The following is a 24,717-nucleotide window of genomic DNA, read 5'->3' as shown; positions in this document are numbered from 1 at the left end:
CTTGGGGTGTATTCAGATGTGATTGCTTTACTTTGATGTCCAGCTGTGACACCATTGTGATTGTTTAGGAAAATGTTTATCTCGCGTCCGGGTTTTTTTTTTTTGAGGCTTCGTCTACCTCCAACCACATCATTCTTGTTCCTCTGATCGCTCAGGCTGTTTGAGGTCGCAGCCAACGGGCCCACGTAACCCCTTTTATCCTGTTGCCCTTCGTAGATTTGCTCGTCTACCTCTTTTCGAGTTTCCCCGGAAGGTCCTCCCTCTTTTCCTCTGGGACCAAACATCTGAAAGTGAATAGTTGAACACCTGCAGGGAGGGAGTCGAACAGTTTCGAGGCCTCGGATGTTTACGATGTTTGGTCTTATTGTATTTGTGACAGTGATTGATATTGTTGATTCCTGTCGTGCCAGTATGGAGTGATTGTTGAGTCTGCCTTGGGAACGTGGCCTCTCTCTCTCTCTCTCTCTGGATCTCCCATGTGTAGATGACATCTCACCTCTCTACCTTGCAAGAGGTGGAGATGGGTAGGGGGAAGGGAGGGACTTTACGCCAATTCCAGTCGTATGAATATGTATGACAGGACCGTCGTGGTCGTGAATAATCCAATAGATCATAAGTTTGCCTCACTTAACGCGTACGTCAAAGGAAAGGGTGGTCGCACTCTAGATAGGTTATGGGGTCGTGTGTTGCAGGAGGTATTAAACCAGCTAACCTCACCTGGAGTGGCTGGTTCTTATGGGGGCGGGGAAGACGGTTAAATTGTACCAGTGCCACATCGTACTGTGCTCTCCTCCTGCGTCAGTTCTCTACCCGTGTCACTAGAAGCCACCACGGACTCTCGGTGGTGGTTACGGGTGGTGTGTGGCAGGTGTTGGGGTGTTGGTTAGATGGGCGTGGTGGCCGTGAGCAGGACCCGTGCCGGTGGGCGGAACAGGGCGGTAGGCTGGGTGTAGTGGCCGTGAGCAGTACACGCCCATACACCCCTCCATCCCTCACGTCATCAACCTCTTGTCGTGTTCCTGCTGATGTATCTCACGTCATTACTATCCTTCTATCCCAGGAAAGTACCTCCTATCCCATGCTGGATGCATCTGGCTTCTGTTAATCTACCGCGTTCCTCCCACCATCACCGGTGTGTGTGTGTGTGTGTGTGTGTGTGTGTGTGTGTGTGTGCCAGTGTCATGACACACCAGCGTGGGTGTCGATGTCAGACCGTGACGGTCCATGTCACAGTGTCATGACACACCAGCGCGGATGGTGCTGTCACCCCACCACCCCTCCCCCCACAGCGCTTTTTCAGCCTGTTATGATCGCCGTCAAAAGACTCGTGGTGCTTTTATTTGTGGCAGTGTTTTGTGGTACATGACAGGTGAATGATAGGTGGTGGTGTAGACGGTGTGGGGATGGGTGTAGATGGTGTTGGTGGGGGTGTAGATAGCAGCGATGTTGGCTTGTGGATGGATGGTGGTGTAGGTGCTGAGTGTTGGTGTAGAATCTGTAGGTGATGTTGTGGGTGTTGGAGTTAATGGTGTGGATTTCCGTGATGGTGGAGTGTGGATGTTGGTTAACGTTATGTTAAGTGCCACTAGTGTGGATGTGGATGTTGGGGTTTGGTTTATATATATATATATATATATATATATATATATATATATATATATATATATATATATATATATATATATATATATAAATTGGTATCAGAGGTGTGACCTGCTAGGATGTGCTCATGGTGTGACTGGTGGCGGTGTGTGGGTGTATGTGATGAGGGTGAGTGTGAACTAACATCTGCCTCCAGCTAATCGAAGAGCCTCAGACCGTCGTCGCGTGGCTGTCTGAACCGATGATGCGAGGTGTTGGCAAGGTGTGGAGTGGGTGGATTGTGACGTCACCACAATGTTCCGAAGGCCTTGTGACATCAGTACATGTTTGGAGTTCTCTCTGACACCAGTTAGTTGGATAATGTCTTTATTTGTACACGAGCCCTATGGATCCATAACACAGATATTAGGGATGGGGATAGCCAGCATGCAGGTGAACAGATTCTAACAGGACTCTGTGTTGGGAATGTGCAGCATGTGTTGTGGCACGAGGTGAGGGGGTCGTGGGCTGTTCTGTGTATTGGGGGGAGGAAGGGTTATGTTGATTTGTAGTGTTTAGTGTGGGTGTTTGTGTGTGCGTGTGTGGTTGATGTGCTGCTGAGTGGTGTGGTTAGTTTAAGGATAATTCGTGTGGTTGATGTGGTCATTCGTGTGTCGTGTGGTTGACATTGTTTAGTGCATTGTGTAGTGAGGGTGATGGCGAGTGAGTGGGAGGACGTATGGTAATAGTTAGTAGTGGTTTATGTGCTGTCTCTTGGTACTAAATGGTCAGGTGTACTGTGAGGGCTGAGTTCTGGTAGCTGGCGAAATCGAGCCCTAGGAGGTAGTTAGGTGGTGGTGGTGGGTGAAGTGGCTTTACGTTGGTGGTCGGGCAGTAGGCCAGAGGTGGGTGGTTGGGTGGGCCTAAGCCGGTAGTGGGAGTACGGGGGAGGCGTGAGGCAGCAAGGCCGCCTGCATCACGACTCTGCTGGGTCTGGACTCCGTGTGTGCCGCACGCTGATGACGAACCTCACTTTACCAGTGACGCGCTCCCTCCCTGCCTCCCTCGCTCCGTAGGTGGCTCATGTTTACAGGTAGCGGCGGGGCACACGTGGCTGGCCGGCTGGCTGGCTGGCTGGCTGGCTGGCCTCCTCACCTACACAGTCACCACCATCCTCGGGAGTGTTCTTTCGCTGTAGGTCCCCAAGTTTGCCATTTGCCTTTTTTGATCCCTGAAGCACAGCGGTAACGATCCTTGAGCACGACGGAACGAACCCATGATAGTCTTGGTCTCTGCCTCGACCCCTTTGAGAATCAGGTCAGAAGGGCCAGGCCGTCATGCCCATGGGTCGTACTTTCACGGTCAAAGGTCAGACCGATCGAGATCAAAGTTCGTATCGTTGTGGTCAAGGGTTTGTAAATAGAAGGGTTTGACTTTATAACAAAATTAATCCTTTTCTTCTTTCTTCCTCAGGTAAGCGGCCACTCAACTTCGGGAAGCGGGCAGGTAAAGAAAGAGTCCACTTCATTTAATACATATAAACGTTACAGTCTTTTATTGAGACACGAGAAAATTGAAAAATCGAGAATGGCTGTTTATATTCGCAGGACAGCTTTTGGCTAATGAAGCGTGGCGGTTTAGCTTTTAACTCTTGAGAGAGAAAGAAAATATTATTTGAAGTATTAGCCGCAAGATTGGCTCCGTGTCAAGCTGTCTAACAGCGACAAGTGAAAGTCATATCTAGAGAGTGAAAGGAAGAATTGTAAGGGACGTAGTTTGTTATCCAGACGTGTGTGTCATTAGTATTAGTAGGTGGTTGTGTTAATAAGTTCCTGTCTTTGTCTTGGAGGCTCAGATGTAATTGAATGGATGAATTGAAGTGTCAAGAGACGGTAATGTTTGGCACAGACTGTCAACGCCGCCGTCTGCACCTTCACAACACAGGCCGCCGCCAAGCGAAAGTGAAAAAAAAAAGAAAAAAATGGGTGTTTCACCTCTTGAGCACGACGGTACGACCCTCGAGCACGACCGTCGTCGTCTTGAAAAGAAGTGGTACTGGCGGTAACGCCACGGGCGACACTGGTTGGATTATGCGAGACCGCCAGAGACCACATGCATATATGTAGGTGCAGGGAAGGTGTGCGTGTTTCTTTCGTACCCGTGCGACGCTGTGTTTATTGTAAGGCAGGCTGTTGACGGCGGCTGTGAGGGATCGATCATACTCACCTTAGTCAGCCTGAGTGCCTCCCCACCGACCCCTTCCTTACCCCTCCCTCAGGCCACGTCCCCCTAGCAGCCACCTCCCTCCCCGCCACCCACCCACCTACCCATGATCGTACTCCCCCTTCATACCGTCCCCTCCCCTCCCCCCTTCCATGACCCTTGCCGTGGCGTCTTCTCACGTCCCCAGACCAGGTTGGCCCTGGTCAGCCCTGGCCTTGGCTGTCAGCTTGTTTCCCCAGTTTGCCAGTATTCCTCGCCTCAGCCTTCACCCTCACCACCTCTTCACTTCCCCTCCTCACCTCATCACTCCGCCTCTCCCCAACCCTCTCCACTCCCACCAACTTCTGTCCTCCCTCGCACGCACCCTCACCCAACGTCCCCTCCCCCAATATCCCACACCTGTTATTTCCTTTTTACGTCAGCTTGTGTCCTCTCCAACCCGTCCGTCCCCTGGACGACCCTCACACGATCCTTTCCCTCCAACCAGTGTCCTCTCCTACCTCCACCCCAGAGAACCCCGTCCTCTCTTTTCTCCTCCAGCGGCTATCCTCCCCAGCCGTCTCTCTCCTCCCCACACCCTGTCCACTTGCCTCCCCCCAGACCTTGTCATGTCTCCCTTGTGTCTGTCGTCCTCTGTCAGTTCTTGTCTCGCCGTGTCGTCTTCGCATCCTGTAGCCGCTGCCCTCCCCACTCTATGGCCTTCCATCACAGCTGCCAGCTCTCTCTCTCTCTCTCTCTCTCTCTCTCTCTCTCTCTCTCTCTCTCTCTCTCTCTCTCTCTCTCTCTCTCTCTCTCTCTCTCTTCCCCCGCCCTAGGACTACGAAGTCAGACCCGCGCGGTTCGAGGATGACTGGCTAGGGAGGTCGTCGGCGTGTGTGTGTGTGTGTGTGTGTGTGTGTGTGTGTGTGTGTGTGTGTGTGTGTGTGTTTATGTAGATATTTCCTTACTTTTGTCTTCCTGGGTCGCCCGCTTCCCTCCCTCCGTCAGGTCGTAGTATTGTCTGACGGAGGTGCACCTTACCCAGCCCTCAGCACCCTAAGCCCTACAGGCCCGTGGCCCCGGGGCGGCTCACTCAGGCTTGTGCTCCACAGTTACGTGGAGACCAAAGGACTACTAGTGGCGGTGCCTTGGGCTAGGGTGTCCCCCTCGAGAGCACTTGAGTGTCAGGGCTAAAATACTTTATGTTGTGGCCTTTGGCAACTGGTTTATTAGCACAGGTGTTCCCCCTCCCTCCCTCCTGTCCCCTGCCCTCCCTCCCTCCTGTCCCCTGCCCTCCCTTCCTCCCTCCTGTCCCCTGCCCTCCCTCCCTCCCTCCTGTCCCCTGCTATCCCTCCCTCCCTCCCTCCTGTCCCCTGCCCTCCCTTCCTCCCTCCTGTCCCCTGCTATCCCTCCCTCCCTCCCTCCTGTCTTCTGCCCTCCCTTCCTCCTCCTCCTCCTCCTCCTTTCCCCCCTGCCGCTAACTCCCTCCCAACCCTCTGCCTTCCACCCTCCCTCCCGGCTCAGTGGGGGTTAGATAAAGCATTTCCTCCCTTGGGACGGGGTGTGTAAGGGCGAGGTCGACGTGGGAGGAGCGACCCCTCCCCATGGCAAAGCGGGTGTAGGGTGGACGGTGTCACTGGCGGGGGAGATCTCGTGGGCTACGCGGGCAAAATGTGGAGTTCCACTCCCTGAACCTTCCCTGGGCCGCCGTGCACGTACACGTACACACACCCTGGGCTACGCGGGCAAAATGTGGAGTTCCACTCCCTGAACCTTCCCTGGGCCGCCGTGCACGTACACACACACCCTGGGCTACGCGGGCAAAATGTGGAGTTCCACTCCCTGAACCTTCCCTGGGCCGTGCACGTACACACACACCCCCTGGGCTACGCGGGCAAAATGTGGAGTTCCACTCCCTGAACCTTCCCTGGGCCGCCGTGCACGTACACGTACACACACACCCTGGAGACTCCAGGGAGTGGAGGTCTCTGATGAGGGAGAGTGAGAGAGACACGATAGAAGGGAGATACAGGGAGGGTAAAAAAAAAAAAGAGGGGGAGGGGCTGAAGGGAGCGTGTGTACGTGGGTAGGTGCTGGGTGGTGGGGTGTGTGTGGTGACAGTGACCTGTCGTGGAGTAATGTCATCATGTGGTACACGAGTCACGCGGAGTGTCACCCCGCTCAGTGTGGTAACGTTATGGTCTTGTACCATGTAACACACACACACACACACATACACACACACACACCCCTCCCCTCACTACCGGTTCCTGCTGTGTACCCCCCACAACCCCCCGTGGTCTCTGTTAACACCACCCCCTCCTGACCCCCAACCCCCCCGGTCCCTGCTGCCCCCCCCCCCCCTTCCCCGTGGTCTCTGTTAACACCCCGGCCCCTGCTCTCTGCCCCCTGTCTTTGTTACTCCCCCCCCCACACCACACCACACCCCTCTCCCCCTTTCCTCCGTTACTTTACTCCCGCTTTCCCCCCCCCCTCCGTTCTTTTTACCCCCCCTGCTTCCCGTCCTCTGTTACCCCCCACCCCCCCACCCCTTGCTCTCCTCTCCTCCCCTCCCCCCCCTCTCTTCCCTTACCCCCATGTGCCTCCATGTTCTCTGTCGTTACCCCCCCTCCCACCCACCCCCCACCCCTATTTTTTTTCGCCTACCCCCAAAAGGCTCCAGCTACCCCCCCCTGTCATGTTACCCCTCTGCTCTCTTGAACAACTTCCCTGCCTTCTGTTACCCCCTCCCCCGCCCCCCCCACCCTCATATCTGGCCCCAGGACTCTTATCTCCCCTCCTGGCCACTTACTCCACCCCCCCCCCCCTCCAGGACTCTGCTGGTACCTCCCAGGCCATCTACTACTACCCCACCTACTACCCCATCTACTACCTCATCCCCTACTCCCTCCAACTACCCCCAACCCCCCCACCTTCCTCCCAGGTAGTTACTGTCCCATGTTCACTGCTCTCCCCCTGACCCTTAGTACCCCCTTGATCCATGTTACCCCCCCGGACCCTTAGTACCCCCTTGATCCATGTTACCCCCTAATTCGTTGTACCCCCTTGATCCCTCTTGCTTTATGACTAGTGTCCTCCTCCCCCCATACTACCTTTAGGTCCTCCGCGCTACCCCTTTATCCTGGTTACCCCTTTGATCCCTCCCACCTCCTCCTCCTCCTCCCCCATCTGCCCCTTGATCCCCACTTGTTGTCCTCTGAGCCTACCACCCTACCCTACCCTACCCTACCCTACCCTACCTTACCCTACCCTACCCTACCCTACCCTACCCTACCCTACCTTACCCTACCCTACCCTACCCTACCCTACCCTACCCTTACCCTACCCTACCATACCCCTCCTGAGCCCGCCCTACCACGTCTCCTAGTCCATACCACTGCTGGGGGATCCCACACCCTCCCTCTCCAGCCTCGTGTTGTTAATTGCTGTCCGTGACCTCGCTCCATCTTGACACCTGCCGTCCACTACCTACCCCACCTCCCCAACACCCACCCGTACTCTCTCTCTCTCTCTCTCTCTCTCTCTCTCTCTCTCTCTCTCTCTCTCTCTCTCTCTCTCTCTCTCTCTCTCTCTCCTTGAAGCTAGCTGCTCCCCTCCCTTCTCCCTCCTCCCCCTACCTTCCCTTGCAATACCTCCCTCGAGCCATACTCCTCTCCCTTAGTCTTTAGCCGCCGCCCACCACCCCTACCACCGCCACCTTACCTCCCGCCTACAGCGATCCTTTAGACCTAGCAGCCGCCGCCCTCCTCCTCCTCCTCCTCCTCCTCCACTTTGATCATTGTACCGCGATCCTTTGACCACTCCAGCTTCTGGTCCTCACGACCCATACCAGCGGCGGAGGAGGAGGGTCCTTCCATGTAACAGTCCGGACTTAACTACCTGTGAGGCCGTTTTCATGGCCCCTGCCAGGCCGGTTAGCCCCTGCTTCCCCCCTGCCACACCCAGGCCTCCACCACATCTCCTGGTCCCTACTGTGCCCCTGCTTCTGCCCTGCCACACTATAACCCCTGCTGCTGCCCTGCCACACTATAACCCCTGCTACTGCCCTGCCACACTATAACCCCTGCCACTGCCCTGCCACACTATAACCCCTGCTACTGCCCTGCCACACCATAACCCCTGCCACTGCCCTGTCACACTATAAACCCCGCTACTGCTGTAACTCTTACCTCACTCTGGCTGATGGCTTGTCCCCTCGCTGCTTCCCACAGCACGGAACGCCACTCACGTCCCTCACACGCCAGTGCTGGCGTGGACACCCCGAGGGAGGAACTCCTGACACACTCTTACACTTTTACAACCTCACTCACTCCTCACTCGTGTGTCTTGAACATCCGTAAGGTATCATGACTACATACTATTGTACTCTAGTTTGTATGCCCGTGTGTGTGTGTGTGTGTGTGAGTGGGAGGGTGGGTGTGTTTGTCTATGTAACTGCCTATTTATACTGTGCGAGGAGGGAATCTTACTGTTGTGGGCCACCATCTCTTAATTCTGCTACTGTCTCTGTCGCCCTCCTCTGGACCTTCTCATTGTTTTGCTCTTTCTCTAGTCCACTAATAGATCCCGAGGAACGCAAGTCTACTTTTGGCGTAATGTATTATGTGAACATGTTACCGAATATTTCCTTATCCATTTACATGAATGTTGTTCCCACACCCAGACGCCTACAGCGTGTTTCCTTGTGATATGCATATTGAGGACAGTCTTTCTCTCAGTCCCCTCTACATTACAGTACAATCGGGTTGAATTTTACCGACTAAGTATCAGAGAAGCGTAGGTCCCCATATATGTTGATGTAATCCCTTCTTCTTCTTCTTCTTCTTCTTCTTCTTCTTCTTCTTCTTCTTCTTCTTCTTCTTTCCCTCATGTCCTTCGTGTCATGAGCGAAAGTGAGTCCGTAACTTCTTTTGGGGTCATTCACATAGAAAGAATGACGGACCCAGAGCAGGACCCTGCTGCACTTCACTGATAAACTTAAAACCCAGTTCGAGAAGGCTCCTCTGACATGCGTCTCTTGTTCCCCTTCCACAAAGTTAATCATCTGTCCATCGAGGGAGTCTCCCCTCGTATTCGTGCCCCTAGTGATCCAGTTTGTTGATCATCTCCCCAAGTGGTACAGGGTCGAATTCTTTCGGGCAAGTCGGTTTCAGAAGCCAGTCCACCCAGCCGCCTCCATTGTCTAAAAGACAGAGCTCACTCTCTCATAGAAATCTAAAAGGTTCGCTATACATGACATCCTTTCCCGAAAACAGTGGTGTCTTTCTCTCTTAAGTAATTACTCCTCTGCAGGCAGCTGGCCATCGGCTTTCTGATTACCTTTTCGAGTACCATACAGACCACCCTCGTCAGGGACACTGGCCTGTGCTTTTACGCCTCCTCCAGGTTTTTTTTTTTTATTCTTATAGATAAGTGTGGACGTACGCCTTATTTATGTTCCACTGTCAGCTTACCTTCCTCCAGCGATCATCTTTGAACAGTGTTGTGGTGGTTGACGTGAACAGATCTTCGGTACATGTGAAATTCCAGGACCATGAGCTTTGTATGGGTTCAAACCTGTTCGTGCTCTGTTATGTCTTTTCTAGATAACCTCAGTGGTTTCTAAGACCTCCTCCTCCCCCAGTCCATCACACAGGTGTCGTGTTCTTCCACTGTGAAAACGCTATTTAAACTTGTCATTCATTTTTTTTTTTTGTCACGTATCCTGGCTTCGTCCTCCATCACTCTTCCCTCCGAGACTTTTAGCCTGATTGAGCTGCACTTTGACTGACAATTTAACTTCGATGAGTTGATGGAGAGGCTTTGCATTTCCTCGTGCATTGTTCACTACATTCTTTTCATTCTTTTCACGAAGTCTTGTATATTTTTTTGTCCCTCCTTTCTTATTTTCATGTACTTATTCCTTTTCTCTTATACTTTACATATGCTAGTTGTCTGGAGTGCCGCCTGTGTCTTCTTCAAAGCACATTTAACGAAATTCCCTTTTTTTTTTGACATATTTTGTAGAAGTGATCGTGTTTTCTTTTCAAATTTCTCTGTATCTGCCACGAGAGGTACCTTTGTTCCTACTCTCTCTCTCTCTCTCTCTCTCTCTCTCTCTCTCTCTCTCTCTCTCTCTCTCTCTCTCTCTAGATTTCACAGTGACCTGATTCTCAACAAGTGAACGACAAGTTTCCGTTGATAGCATTGAAATTGTTAGGTTTTCTTTGGTTTCCCTTTGTTTATATCTCCTCTCTTTAACCCTTGTCTCATCTCTTTGTCTTTACACTCTTTTTTTCTTCTTCAGTTTCCTACATAACCAGTTATAGAAACCTGTCATGGTGATCACTTGTTTTTCCCCCCCCCCCAGTTGTTTTTGTCGTACATGATATACTCAATATTTAGTAATGATTGGGGATCCTCCTTGTCTTCGTAGACTGCGTTGGTATATCCTATAAAATTGACTTAGCTTTCCACGTGTCACCTCGAGACTCCAGTCTTTACTACTCCTGATTACTCCAGTCTGTAATCTGATTACTCCAGTCTTTACTACTGATTACTCCAGTCTTTACTTCTCCTGATTACTCCAGTCTTTACTACTGATTACTCCAGTCTTTACTCCTGATTACTCCAGTCTTTACTACTGATTACTCCAGTCTTTACTCCTGATTACTCCAGTCTTTACTCCTGATTACTCCAGTCTTTACTCCTGATTACTCCAGTCTTTACTGCTCCAGGCCTCTATTGCCAGGACTCTGGCAATCCCTCGAGAAGTTAGTGAAGAGTGGTACTGCTTCATGCACATTGGTCCTTCACCGTCATTGTTCTCAATTTCCCTTTTGCCTGGGTAAAAAAGTCTCTCATGGTGGAGGGTTGTATAGAACCATCGCCACTTGGGCATTGCTTTCCCCACGTGGAGCCGCTCGTCCCCATCACGTATAGTGTGTGACTGCGCCATATTCCACTTCGACGAAAAGCTATAAGGCTAATAACTCTTCACTAGGAGGGTCAGTAGTCCTCCATGCTTATCGTACGCCTCTCTGGGCAGACCAGATGAGATTCTGATCCCTTCTCAGTAAGCTTTGTTCCCCACAGTTCCAACAATAGTATCGGGTGTGTTTCCCCGTAAAAACTTAAGGTCTTGTATTCGAGCTCGTAGCCATTGACTGCTAATCCATCTGTATTTGCATACATTAATTACTCTTAGTCCAGCGTTACCATCCTCCAACATTACCGTTCTCCAACAGTACCATCCTCCAACATTACCATCCTCCACCATTGCCATCCCCCAACATTACCATCCTCCAACATTACCATCCCCCAACATTACCATCTTCCAACATTACCATCCTCCACCATTGCCATCCCCCAACATTACCATCCTCCAACATTACCATCCTCTAACATTACCATCCTCCAACATTACCATCCTCCAACATTACCATCCTCCAACATTACCATCCTCTAACATTACCATCCTCTAACATTACCATCCTCCAACATTACCATCCTCTAACATTACCATCCTCCAACATTACCATCCCCCAACATTACCATCCTCCAACATTTCCTCCTTCGTGCTGGAGGAAGTGTTCCTATTGGCTCGTTTGGTGTCTCCCATTTTTTGCCCTGGGTATTTTTCTTCTGCTGTGGTTTATCACGTTTCATGACTAACACACACCCCACTCCCAATTGAGTCCCACTCTGTGTGTATTTGTTTTCTTCTGTTTTTTTTTTTTTCATACATTTCCTAAATACCTCCTGACAATTGCCAGATGACTCTGAGGTGAACCTAACCACACAACTGGTCCTTCCCTCTACTTGTTGATGATAACCACCAATTCTTCTTCGTCTATCTTTTTATCACAGAAGAATTGCGTCTGGCAGCGATGTAGCCCCCAGTGATATTGTAATGAGCATTTCTCTCTCTCTCTCTCTCTCTCTCTCTCTCTCTCTCTCTCTCTCTCTCTCTCTCTCTCTCTCTCTCTCCTCCCTCCTATTCCCTGGTGTATGATTCCTTCGTTTCAATGATAATGCAATACGTCTCTCAACCTTATGGTATATACTCACCTCTCTGATTCTGGCGGTCACCCACGCTTAAAAAAAGACTCGGTCCCTCCCCCGTTGATTCGTCAGCCTCGTTGCTTGTCTCTGTGTGTGATCTCCTGGGTCATGACCGTCAGCAGTCGCCGATCCCGTGTGTGCTCTGCGCTTTTCTAACCCCCTTTTTTTTCCCCCCATCATCCGGGACCGTAAAATCCCCCCCTCCCTTCTAGATTTCCTTTTGTTTCTAACTGTAGATGACTCCTTCTCCAGCTTCCCCGATTGTACTGTTTACATCTGTTTGAGCGCGCGCCCTCAGGTTCCTCCCACACTTCAGTACTCCTCCTGCTCTTAGGTCTGCTCATCAGCCCCCAGTAACTGCTCTTGCTTCCCCAAACCCCCACACACACACAAACACCTCCTCGTCTTCCTCCCCTACCCACAATTTCCGATAGTTTCTGTGCTCTGTGTTATAGACGCTTCCTTGTATTATATTTATATATATATATATATATATATATATATATATATATATATATATATATATATATATATATATATATATATATGTATATTTTTTTTTTTTTTTTTTTTTCATACGATTCGCCATTTCCCGCGTTTGCGAGGTAGCGTTAAGAACAGAGGACTGGGCCTTAGAGGGAAAATCCTCACCTGGCCCCCTTCTCTGTTCCTTCTTTTGGAAAATTAAAAAAAAAACGAGAGGGGAGGATTTCCAGCCACCCGCTCCCTCCCCTTTTAGTCGCCTTCTACGACACGCAGGGAATACGTGGGAAGTATTCTTTCTCCCCTATCCCCAGGGATATATATATATATATATATATATATATATATATATATATATATATATATATATATGATTATCTATTTGTACGCTACTTGGGAGGGAGTTCTACACTCTTGGGGCCCCATCTCTTGAACTCTAGTGTCATGCAGTATTTTAAACTTTTTTGTATGCTGTGTGTGTGTGTGTGTGTGTGTGTGTGTGTACTGCAGCCGCACATGTGCCACCCTCCCCACTGCTAACATTACAGTGTATCGGTTGTCAGAAACCCTACGCACCCGGGAGGGCTCCAGGAATGAGAGCACCGCAGTTAAAAGAAAAAAAAAATATAATAATACATGTGTATGACTGAGTTAAAAGGCTCGGGTATATACAGGGAAGGACTGACTGACTGACTGACTGGACCAGAGGCGGTGGGATTGGACGAGAGTGAGTGATGGATCGTGTGTGTGTGTGTGTATGTGTGTGTGTGTGTGTGTGGGAGAGAAATATATCCAGACACCATGTGCACACCCATCCTGGGGAGAGCAGGCAGTAAGGATGAGAGCCAGCCGTCTGACATTGGGCAGAGAGAGAGAGAGAGAGAGAGAGAGAGAGAGAGAGAGAGAGAGAGAGAGAGAGAGAGTAAGTAGAGGGCGTGCGGGGGGGAGTGGAAGTGTGGGCCCTGATTGGTGTTGGTGAGAGGCCTCGAGAGGGGGGGGTTGGGTGGGGTTTGAGGGCGTGGTGGGTGAGAGGAGGCGTGGGGGAGAAAGAAGGGGGATGTCGGGGGTGGGGGGATGTGAGGATTTAGGAAGTTAGGGGGAACTTGTGAGAGTGGATGGTCGATGGGAGGGAGCCGTCCAGAAGTGAGTGTTGCCGCAAGATTGGTGGGGCATGTTTTGAGAGAGAGAGAGAGAGAGAGAGAGAGAGAGAGAGAGAGAGAGAGAGAGAGCTGCTGTAATGAAAGAGATATATAGCCGGGGAGAGCGAAGCAAACGTGTTGAAAGAAAGAGAGAGAGAGAGAGAGAGAGAGAGAGAGAGAGAGAGAGAGAGAGAGAGAGAGAGAGAGAGCTGCTGTAATGAAAGAGATATATAGCCGGGGAGAGCGAAGCAAACGTGTTGAAAGAAAGAAAGAGAGAGAGAGAGAGAGAGCTGCTGTAATGAAAGAGATATATATCCGGGGAGAGCGAAGCAAACGTGTTGAAAGAAAGAAAGAGAGAGGGAGGGAGTGAGGGAGAGATCAGGGGAGAGGGCTGGTATAATGAGAGACATGGACGAGGAGGGAGAAGTAAGCACAGGGTGAGAGAGTGGAGGGAGGGAGGAGGAGGGATGGGTTGGGGGGCGCTCGCAAAGGGGAGGGAGGGACGGACGGACGGAGGGGAGGGAAGCTGGTTTAAAATTAAACACCCCCCTTGAGCACGGCGGTACGACCCCGTGATAGGCCACATTGTATTACCCCGCGAGTCGTACCGTCGCGCCGTGTTCAAGTGCGCGGGATAACGGAACGGGATCGGACGGAGCGAAAGAAAACGTCACGGGGGAGGAACGGCGGCAGCTGGGAGAGTTGGAACCAGAATTATTCAGAGAATTGACGGCCGAATCAGAAGAGATTGTCGGATGTCGGTAAATACAGGAAGAGGAAAGACTCCGATAAGAGAAATAAGAAGAAGAAGAAGAAGAAGAAACAATTTGCGACACGAGAGAGGAAGTGTTGAATATAGTGGAGACGGATGTTATTTACGAATGGCTGGTCGTAAAGTTGGATGAGGAGGAGGAGGAGGAGGAGGGTGCGGAAACTAGACGGAGAAAACGGTTTGTGGTGGTGAACAAAGAAAACGGTGCTGTGGCCATGGACAAAGAAAATGGTATTGAGGTAGTGGACAAAGAAAATGGTGTAGTGGTTGCGACGAATGAAAACGGTTTTATAGTATTTGATTTTCCACCTTTTTTTTTCGTGTAATTTGTTTTATGGGCAAAAATAACGAAGTTTTGGTGGCATAAAAAGAAAATGGAGAGTTGTAGTGAACAAAGGAAGTGGTGGTAAGAGTGAACGTTGAAAATGGGCGATTCTGCACCTAGCCATAAAAAGAAAACGAGCCTCCTGAAAGCATTAAACAGAGAAAGATGGGCGAGTAATGAACAAAGAAGATGGGATCTAGAACACGAAAGGGCGGGGCTAACAGTGAACGATGATAAAGCTGTTCAGAACAGAGCAGGAGAGAGAGAGAGAGAGAGAGAGAGAGAGAGAGAGAGAGAGAGAGAGAGAGAGAGAGAGAGAGAGAGAGAGAGAAATGAACACAGAACAAAGAAGAAGAAAAGGGGGGGTTGGGGGATATTTAGAACAGAACATTGGAATAGAAACGATGGTTGACGGGGGAGGGAGGGTAGGCTTTGGGGATGGGAGGTGGGTTTAGGTAGGTGGGTGGAGGGAGGGGAGGGTTAAGGTGCTTAACACACACCAATGAGATTGTTCCCGTGAGCAAGAACGCTGGGGTGGAACAGTGAACAAAGAGGTTGGAGGAGGAGGAGACTGCCACTGAACTAGGAGTGAAGAGCATCAGAACATAAAAAAAAAAGACAGTTCAGTGTTCAGGGAGTTTGATGAACTGAGAACGTGAAGGTCTGGCAGCTGAGGGAGTGGGAACACAGAACACAAGGCTTGGCCCAGGGGAGGAGGATCAAGGTACAGTGTTCAGGGAATGTACGACTGTACACAGATCACAAGGCTTGGCCCAGGGGAGGAGGATCAAGGTACAGTGTTCAGGGAATGTACGACTGAACACAGAACACAAGGCTTGGCCCAGGATTGGAAGGTTAGCTTGGGACGGAACCAACCAGAGGTGGAGGACGTGAACAAAGGAGGATATAGATGCAATAAATTGAATAAGAATAAGAAGGGGAACTGGGGAAAAATGGCACCAGTAGAGTTGATAAAGTGGGGGAGGGAGGTACGTTGGCGACACTAGACCGTGTATGGGCGGGTGACCAGGGGAGCCGTGTGACTCGGGTGAACAAAGAGAAGGTTAGATTAGAATGGATAACAGAGATATGGACGACCAAGGTAGCTGAGAGAGAGAGAGAGAGAGAGAGAGAGAGAGTTTGAAGTGATGGTGAATTGTGAGAAAGGGGGAGGCGGCCAGAAACTGAACGTTAAAAAGGAAGGGGGGCTCTGAAACTTGACGTAAGAAGACGGGACTTGAAACTTGTAAAAGGAGGGGGGTTGGAGGTCTGAAATGATAAGGGAAAAGGGAGTTGTAAAGTTTGACGTAAGAGGAGGTGTTCGAAACTTGACTTGAGTGGAGGATCTGGAAATTTACAGAGGGAGGAGGTATCGGAAACCTAACGTGAGGGAAGGGGGTCCGAAACTGGACTTAAGGAATTTGAGAGATGGGGTCTGAAACCTAACCTAAGAGGAGGGGGGTCTGAATGTGAACACAAGGGAGTGAAGGTTCGGTTCAGGTGCTGGAGCGCTTCAATGAACGGGAGGAGGTTGACCACTGAACAAGGTTGTTGCGGAAGAGACCCGATACTGAACATAGGTAAGAAAGGGAGGGGCACGAAAGCGGATATGTATTCTGAAAGGAGTGTAATAACTGAGGGACCTGTCACTGGACAGTGGTGATGACAGAAGGACCTGTTACTGGACAGTGGTGGTGATGACAGAAGGACCTGTCTCTGGACAGTGGTAATGACAGAAGGACCTGACAGTGAGGGAAGGTAGTGAGAATAAGGTCGTGACACCTGGAGGCTGGTGAGTGTGTGCGGTGATAACGTTGGTCGATACTGGTAGATAACAGATAAGGACGATGGGTTGGGTGAGGGAGGGGAGGCTAGAGGGATAACACTACCCTGAGATAAGAGGTAACACCCCCTTCCACAACCTTCCCCTCCCACACTCCCTCCCTCCCTTCCTCTCATCTTATCTCCTCCCTCCCACATTCTGTCACGCACAATCTTCCTCCCTCTCCCCTCACCATACCACCATCATCTTTCCCCTCTATCCCAACGCTTCCTCCCATACGAAGTCCCGCTTCGTCCCTCTTCCTCCATCCACTCTCCCTTTTCCTCCTCCTCCTCTCTAAAAAGAGGGTGGGGGAAAGGGGGGAGTTGGTCTGAAAATGTAGATTATAGGAACCAAAGGCCACTGCGGATGTGAAAGATATATGGCGTAGGTAGGAGTAGTGAAGTGTGTGACTGCTATCGTTGGATGCGTATTGCTGGTGCCATCCATTATTATCTATGTACTTGCGTCATGCTGAGCGGGTGTCTCTCTTGAGGGGAGTACCTTACTCGCAAGGCTCAGGGGCGAGTAGTTTTTTCTCCCCATCTCTCCCTTTCCCTTCTTCGCCTTTCCCCTTCCCTCCTCTCCACTCTTCACCCTTCCCCATCTCATCCTCCCCTCCTCAAGTGCTGATATAAGCTGGTATACATGGGACGATTACCTTGAGACCGTGGGGGCGTGACGGGAGTACCGGGCCTAGCGTGTAATGAGTGGCTCAACATACACGTACCGTGTGTAATCCTGAGGTTGTGCCCCCACGTCTGGCGAGGACAGGTGTCCGCTGAGCCCTGGACACCGTAACAGGTTGAACTCATATTTCGGGGAACAGAAAACCGTCCTCTTTTGTCTCCTGTGTTTCCGAGAATATCTTCCACGATGTCGGGTATTGTGCGTCTCACGATTGCAGGACAGAGAGAGAAACAAAAAAAATACGGCTAGGTTTGCTGGCTTGTACCAGGGGCGACTCCCGTGCACACCCGGCTGTTATTAGTCTTTGTGTTTTACTTAACCAGTGTTTAACAGCTTGTAAGGGTGTTTGCGGCAGTGGCCTCTCTTTCGGGAGTTCGTTCCGTTCATGTACTACCCTGTGTACATGTTTGAAAAGCCCTGTCTGTGAACCAGAACTCCTGATCGTTATAAGGAGGACGTACGTGGCACGTACCGGACAAGGCCCTTGGTGTTCGTGATTAGAGAGAAAAAAAAAAGGGGGGGAGCACTTCAAGCTTCTTTTCTCTTCAAGAACTGCTTGGTGGTCCCTCCTGACCAGCGTTCGTCTGAGGGGTGTTTGCCACCGCTGCGGTTCAAATATTCAGATTTCAAAATGTATTCTCGGTAGAAAAAAGGGACACCCCCCTCCACAGTATATTGTGAGGAGTGTGTGTGTGCGTGTGTGTCTGTGTGTGTGTGGATAGGTCTCTAGGGTGAGCGTGCCTAGGCCCTCTAGGGTTGGCCCGGGGCTGTATTATGTACACAGGGCTCTGGATGTGGCAAAGAATTAAAGCTGAGCCAATTGGCCAGACGCTGCTCTACATCCACGGACGATTAGGTTAATGTGGGTAATTATATTCATGTGAATTAATTGTCTTGGGTCACGTAGGGTCTTGCTCATGTGAGGAGGAGGGAGGCACTTAGCTGCACGTACAAGTTAGGTATAGAAGGAACATCATGATATTACCGTGAACTACCAGACTACCTGCTGTAATGGGTGGTTCCTGAACATTATACTGACGAGGGGGACGTGTTCTTCACGGTACTGAGCTTGGGAGTCAGTGATGCCGCCCTCAGCCCTTGGATACTGTTTCGCCAACCTCATGTAGGGAAACCAGTTCAAAAAAAACAAGAAGGAAACATCTTGTTACATGACCACTTGGCCATGTTGAACATGCATTGCTCAAGTGAAGACCTTGAGGAGGGTGGGTGGGTGCAGTGTGGCAGCTTCCTCCAGACTGTGGGGGTGATCATTGTTACTCAGGGGAAGTGCCCCCAGGGGTAGCCAGTCGGTGAGTGACGGTGGACAAGGCCCCCAGAGGGATTGATTATGTACAAAAACTCCCTTTATTACCAGGTTCGTGAAACGTGCCTTCCTCTCGCACACACAACACTGACTTCGCACGCGAGCTACCTCGCTGTGTTTCTACCCTTTGACTGCAGGGTATTGTTATTATTATTATTATTATTATTATTATTATTATTATTATTATTATTATTATTATTATTATTATTATTATTATTATTATTATTATTATTATTATTATTATTATTAATCGTGTCTCTGGTCAGACATGGGCTACCTACCCGGTGCGACTGCTGCCTCCCCAGCAAGCCGCCTCCCAGTTTATAAGAGATTGCAGGCGATGGTTCTGAGCTTTTAAATCATTGGGGCAGAGCCCGCACCCCTGAAATAAAGCCATTAAGTCGATAATGAAGACCAGGCAAGAAGCCATCCAGCTGTTGGCGTGGGTGGGGACGCGGGATCCGAACCCTGGTCACGGGGTGTGAGGGGTGCGTTTTAGTGGTGTGGGTAGAGGGGACGGGGTTTTTGTGCGGCTGTGATGGGGGTGTGGCAGTGATGTGGAAGAGTGGTTGGTGAAGGGTGTGGTGGTGGTGGTGGTGGTGTGCGACGGTAGGTCGTGGTGGTACTCGGGGCTGGGATCGTGATGTGGATGTGGTCGGGAGGGGGGAGGTCATTGTGTGGAACTGTGTCGCCCGAAAAGCGTTCGCGGATCCTGGCAGCCCTCATGGCCCCTGGGTGGAAAATCTGAACCACTGGGAACGACTGAAAGTCGCCCGGGGCACGAGCACAGACGGGATGGTATGTGAGGCTGCACATGGGTAGCTCTTCCAGATCTGGGGGATGTCCAGAGGTGCCTTAAACTCACTGGAGGAATTCATGAACCCCTACACAAACATGAGTTGTGTGGACTGGGTTACCGAGGCCTGCGGACCGCGGCCTCGAACAGTGTGAGGTTTGCAGGTTGGTCCCAGACCCAGCTGAGGAAGTGAAAGACAGTTCCTCCTCAGAGACGACTTAAGGTATACGTTAGGTGAGGTGAGGTATGGGGCCTTGGTCGTGTTGGGAGGATGAGTCATGGTATTATGGGTGTTGAGTGTTGATGGTGTTGTGAGGGTAGTTGATTATGATGGTGTTAATGTTGGGCATGGTTATTATACCGTCTGGCTGTGGAAGTAAGGGAGAGTGGGTAAGGATAAGGTAGTTAGGGAGGGAGAGTGAGTGGGTCATGGCGTTGTAGTGAGAGATAGACACGGGATCATGGTACGGTAGTGAGGGAGGCAGTGGTATGGCAGTAATAACCCAGTATTATTATGATTCTCACTTACGGAATGGAAACCGTACATACGTAATGGTGTCTCGAGATACTACGCTATAATTAAGACTTCGGGGTGATACCTTGGACAGCCTCCAAGTAATTGGTATTGAATAAAACACAAAGATCATTGGATAGGTAATTGAGTGAATAGTTTGATAGATCATGGTATATAGACAGACTCTATATCTATCCCCCACCCAATCACCACCCTCTTAAGTCCACTGGCCATTTAATAGTCTATAGAGTTCACGTTACATCTGTTTAAAGGAGTATTCATCCTAACTACGTCACTTTAGAGTGCGTTTGGGTTTCGCCTCGTCAGGGTGTGGTTTCCTGGTCTGCATCCTAAACTGCTTTACATTTGGTGAGAAGGGTAAAGAGGGGGGGGGGGGGGTGTCACGCCGTGGCTATGTAGGGCATCAAAATACTCTGTAGTCCCCAGAGGGCGTGGTGGGTTGCCTCACCACATCCACTTGATGATGTCACATCAGCATTTTACGTCTTTTGATGGAGTCCTCTACAACTATAAAGTGTTTGAGGATTGTATGTCGCTGGCGTTGGCCTCGTAGTGTGTGTGTGTGTGTGTGTGTGTGTGTGTCTGTAAGCTGTGGCGTGACCAAGCCATTCCCAGCAGTTGTAAGGTTTGTTCCCAGCAGTTGGGTAAGCGTGGCCATCAGTAGGATAAGCGTGCCCAGCAGTTGGGTAAGCGTTTCTCAACAGTTGGGCAAGCGGTGCCATCAGTTAGGTAAGCGTTCCCAACATTTGGGTGAGCGTTGGCCATCGCTTGGGTGAGCGAGTAGCGTAGGCAAACCGTTGAGAGATTATTGCCATCTTCTTCATGAGTATACCATGCTAATGTGTAGAATGAACCATCCCATGTGTAGAATGAACCATGCCATATGTAGAATGAACCATGCCCTGTGTAGAATGAACCATGCCATATGTGGAATGAACCATGCCCTGTGTAGAATGAACCATGCCATGTGGTGAATATACCACATCATTTGCATAATAAACCATGCCATGTGGTGAATATACCACATCATGTGCTTAATAAAGCATGCCATGTGGTGAATATACCACATCATGTGCTTATAATAAACCATATCATGTGCTTAATAAACCATGCCATGTGTTAAGTGAACTCACATTGCCGTCTGCTTAGTTCAGCAGAGCAGTCCTAGGCTGTCAGCTATACCCCCCTAGCGCTGTAACGCATTCCATTGGAGCTGTGAAAATCCCAGCACCTGGTCCCAGTAGGCATGTATAGACAATCCCAGCAGAGTTGTAAGCAGTCCCAACCGTGCTGAGAGTCGTCCCAGCAGGGCTGTAAGCAGTCCCAGCAGCGCTCTGGGCAGTCCTCCTATCACAGCTCTGAGCGTCCCTAACAGAGCTCTGAGTAGTCCTAGCGGCTGTGTAAAAGCAGTCCCAGACAGTGTTGTGAAAGTCCATTAACGCTGTGTAACATTCCATCATCTCCGGGGTTGCAGGGTGCCTCCGAGCTTCCCTGGGAGACAAAGAGAGAGAGAGAGAGAGAGAGAGAGAGAGAGAGAGAGAGAGAGAGAGAGAGAGAGAGGGAGAGAGAGGTTGGAGGCCCAGGTAACCCTGAGCTGGGTCTGGCAGGCCCAACCTCTGTCCCAAACCCCGTAATCATCCCTCTAAAAACGCCCTCTTTGTCGGAGCCACTCAGCTGAACCGGCAGGGAGGGATCCTGCCGCCCGCCCGACGTTAGCTGACCAGTTCTCTCTCTCTCTCTCTCTCTCTCTCTCTCTCTCTCTCTCTCTCTCTCTCTCTCTCTCTCTCTCTCTCTCTCTCAGTCCTCTCGTTTCTTCATGATGTCCTGCAGGGGCCGACGCTGCTCCCACGATAGATCTGCAACAGCGGAAATGCATCTGGAAGTGTGAGTGTGTGTGTGTGGCTAGAGGGTATCAGATGTGTTAGTCACAACTCGGGTGCTTCACCAGCGGCAGCGCTCAGGGCGTCGTAGCGATGTGCGTTTGAGGCGGGAGGTTCACATTCCTGCACGCGTGTTGTACATAGCTGTAGTGCTGCCTGTAGCTGCGGGGCGCTATATTTACTCCTTGGCAGGATACAGTAAGTGTGCCCTGCAGCGGACCTGCAGATGAAAGTGGTGGTGGTGGTGGTGGTGGCTGGGAGAGTGTGTGTGTGTGTTGGTGGTGGTGTTGCTGACTGGCAGGGTTGGTAGTTGGCCGGTCTCGGAGGGTGGGGTCCGCGTTGTCGTACACATCTTGGACCTTGTTTTCTCTTCTTTTTTTTTAAGAATTTTATCTTCGTGTCGTGATGCACGAATCTGAAGGGTATTTAACTAATGTCGTGGAGTATTTGTCGTCTATAAACTCCTATAAGTGGCATGCGATGCTTTGAAATTGTGCATGTAAACCTTAAGTGATCGCTGGCGAAGAACGTCGCTGGTGGCAACCGCTCTATCGGGCAGGGGGCGTGTACTTAGGGCTAGAGGGGCGTAAGGACAGATGGTGGTCCTGTTATCAGCGTGGCAGAGAGGGCGGCAGGGATGGGTGCTGGTGCTCGTGTTGCTGATGATACCGTAGTTCCGTCAGCACAGGAACGCCACAGCCACACTCCCAACCAGTTTCTGTAACTAAGCTCCATATTGGACTGAGTGTTGTTTTTTTTCCCTCACTCTTTTGGTTTTTGTGGTAGGTTACGGAGGAGGGGGTGGAGTGTTGGCCTGCTAGGTTAGCAACTTGGCGGGTGGGTGCGGGGCTCCCCACTCCCCCTTGCCTTCAGCCCTTCCTCCTGGCCGGCCCGTTGTACTCCTTGACCCTGAGGTCATGGTGATAACTGGCTGTTTGTTGCACGCGCACGGCCACTACCGACGTCACACCTGCGCACCGTCCCGGCCTCCAAGTGTTAGGGGCGTAAACAGTGACACTCGGGGTCATGTGTCCGCTCTCCAGCGTACCCACCCCCGTTGACATAGATATACTTCCACACACACACACACACACACACACACACACATATACACTCTAGTGTACATATTGGTACATTGGTTCTCAGCCAGACTCTTCGGTTCACCTATAAACCCATGAACGGGTGTGCTTCCACACGTGCGCATCATTATGGACGCCCAAACCTCGACATGTATACTCTGATACAGACTTCCATACCTCGACATGCGCTCATACACACACACACACACACGTCTACACTGATGTTGTTATCAACGTGTAATCCTCTCAGGGTTTACCTGGAGGATTCCCTCGGGTCCTTCTCCTCCCTCCTTCCGTGTCTAATTCCCCACCTCTTCCCCTTCTCCCTCCTCCTTATCTCCTCGTCGTCGTCCTCTTCTCTCCCCCTACCTTTCATCATCTGCTCACCCATGTCCTCCGTTGTTACCTTGCTCCTTCCTGTTGTCTTTGTCGTCCCTTTGTTCGTCCCTCTTCCATCTCCCTTCTTATTCCTGTCCTTTATTTTTTTTTTCCTCTCCCTCTTCCCTTGCCTTCCCATTACTTTTCCTTTCCCTCTCGTACCTTTGACCACCCCTGGGTCACTATGTTATCTCTCATTTCTTCCTGTTATGACATAAAGTACATTGTTCGTGAACACTCGCCAGCCAAACAAACATTGATTCTCACAAGACAAACCCAGTCGTCTGTACAGAGGCTGGGTGGGAGAAGTACACGTGTACATTTGCTGCACAAAACACTTGCAGTACACAGATGTTCACCTGATTTCTCGTTCAATAGAGAGTCTGATGTGATTGGTACACACACACCTGAGAAACAGTTATAGGTAATAAGAAAATATGTATGTTTGCCACAGCAAGTCTCCATGCAGGTGATAAGGGTTACTGTCTCCTAACTTTTTCTCCTGTGTTTTTATCATTGACGCTGTGATCCTGTTAAAGTATTGGTTATCTATTTACACCCACCATTTATCTATCGACACCCGCCACGCCCCTCTTACGGGAGAGAGTGGTGGGTGTTGACGTTAAGAGGGGATATTAGGTTAGAAATGACACCTGTCTGTGTTATTGTGATTCTGTCGTGAGAGCCAAAGTACAATGGGTTTATTGAGTCCAGGAATATTGTCCAAGCTCTGCCGGCAGTGGACAGCGCGGGGTACAATTTGCTTCGCAGTCCCGGGTACATTGGAAACTACCCTCTGAATAGTTTGCATTATATATATGTTGTTATTACACTTAATCGCTGTTTCCCGCGTCAGCGAGATAGCGCAAGGAAACAGGCGAAGAATGGCCCAACCACACACACACACACACACACACACACACACACACATATATATATATATATATATATATATATATATATATATATATATATATATATATATATATATATATATATATATACGGACTTCGCTTGCTTTAAGTTACACCGCGGGTAAAGAGAGGGGTCGCCATTGGCGAGGGTGTACCATCGTCCTCTCACAGGTCAGCACAATTCTCCACAAAGAACTTACTTCAAAGAAGTCCGTCATTGTCCTTCAGCCTTAAGGCTGCTGGAGTCTCTAGATAAGGGCGTGAATGGCGTCCTAGGGTCATATAATAATAATAATAATAATAATAATAATAATAATAATAATGATAATAATAATAATGATAATAATAATATTGATTATTATTATTATTATTATTATTATTATTATTATTATTATTATTATTATTATTATAAACAGAGAAGGGGGCCAAGTGAGGATTTTCCCTCTTAGGCTCAGTCCTATGTTTATAACGCTACCTCGCTAACGCGGGAAGTGGCGAATATGTATGAGAATAGATAAATAGATAATAACATTATTATTATTATTATTATTATTATTATTATTATTTACCACACATTTGCCCTCGACTTTCTCCGTCCATCACTGGACCTCAGCCGACGGTTCAGAAAAGAAAAAAAAAAAAAAGAAGGTAAAATCTGCTTCATCATTTTCAACTGGCGCCATCTTTTGATTTCTGCTGATATCACCGCCAGAGATTCCCCCCACCCCACCTC

The 24,717-nt window shown here is 50.0% G+C and overlaps 1 protein-coding gene across 21 annotated transcripts in view; it reads left to right on the top strand.

Annotated features, from left to right (window-relative positions):
• The window catches only part of LOC139747298 (uncharacterized), a 221,744-nt gene that overhangs the window by 111,229 nt on the left and 85,798 nt on the right, over nt 1–24,717 (top strand). For 3 of the 21 annotated variants that reach the window (XM_071659420.1, XM_071659431.1, XM_071659418.1), the window contains exons 1-2: nt 2,650–2,775; nt 3,055–3,087. The exons of 11 other annotated variants lie outside the window; for them this stretch is intronic. In XM_071659420.1, the coding sequence (XP_071515521.1) occupies nt 2,665–2,775; nt 3,055–3,087 (144 nt within the window). In that variant the 5' untranslated portion in view covers nt 2,650–2,664. Of the gene's footprint in view, nt 1–2,601; nt 2,776–3,054; nt 3,088–24,717 lie in introns of those variants that run through there. 7 more of the 21 variants (XM_071659421.1, XR_011712368.1, XR_011712369.1 and 4 more) reach the window with 7 other exon arrangements.

This window comes from Panulirus ornatus, chromosome 68, assembly GCF_036320965.1.
Source record: "Panulirus ornatus isolate Po-2019 chromosome 68, ASM3632096v1, whole genome shotgun sequence".
Lineage (NCBI taxonomy): Eukaryota > Metazoa > Arthropoda > Malacostraca > Decapoda > Palinuridae > Panulirus > Panulirus ornatus.
This window is presented reverse-complemented; position numbering and strand designations above follow the sequence as displayed.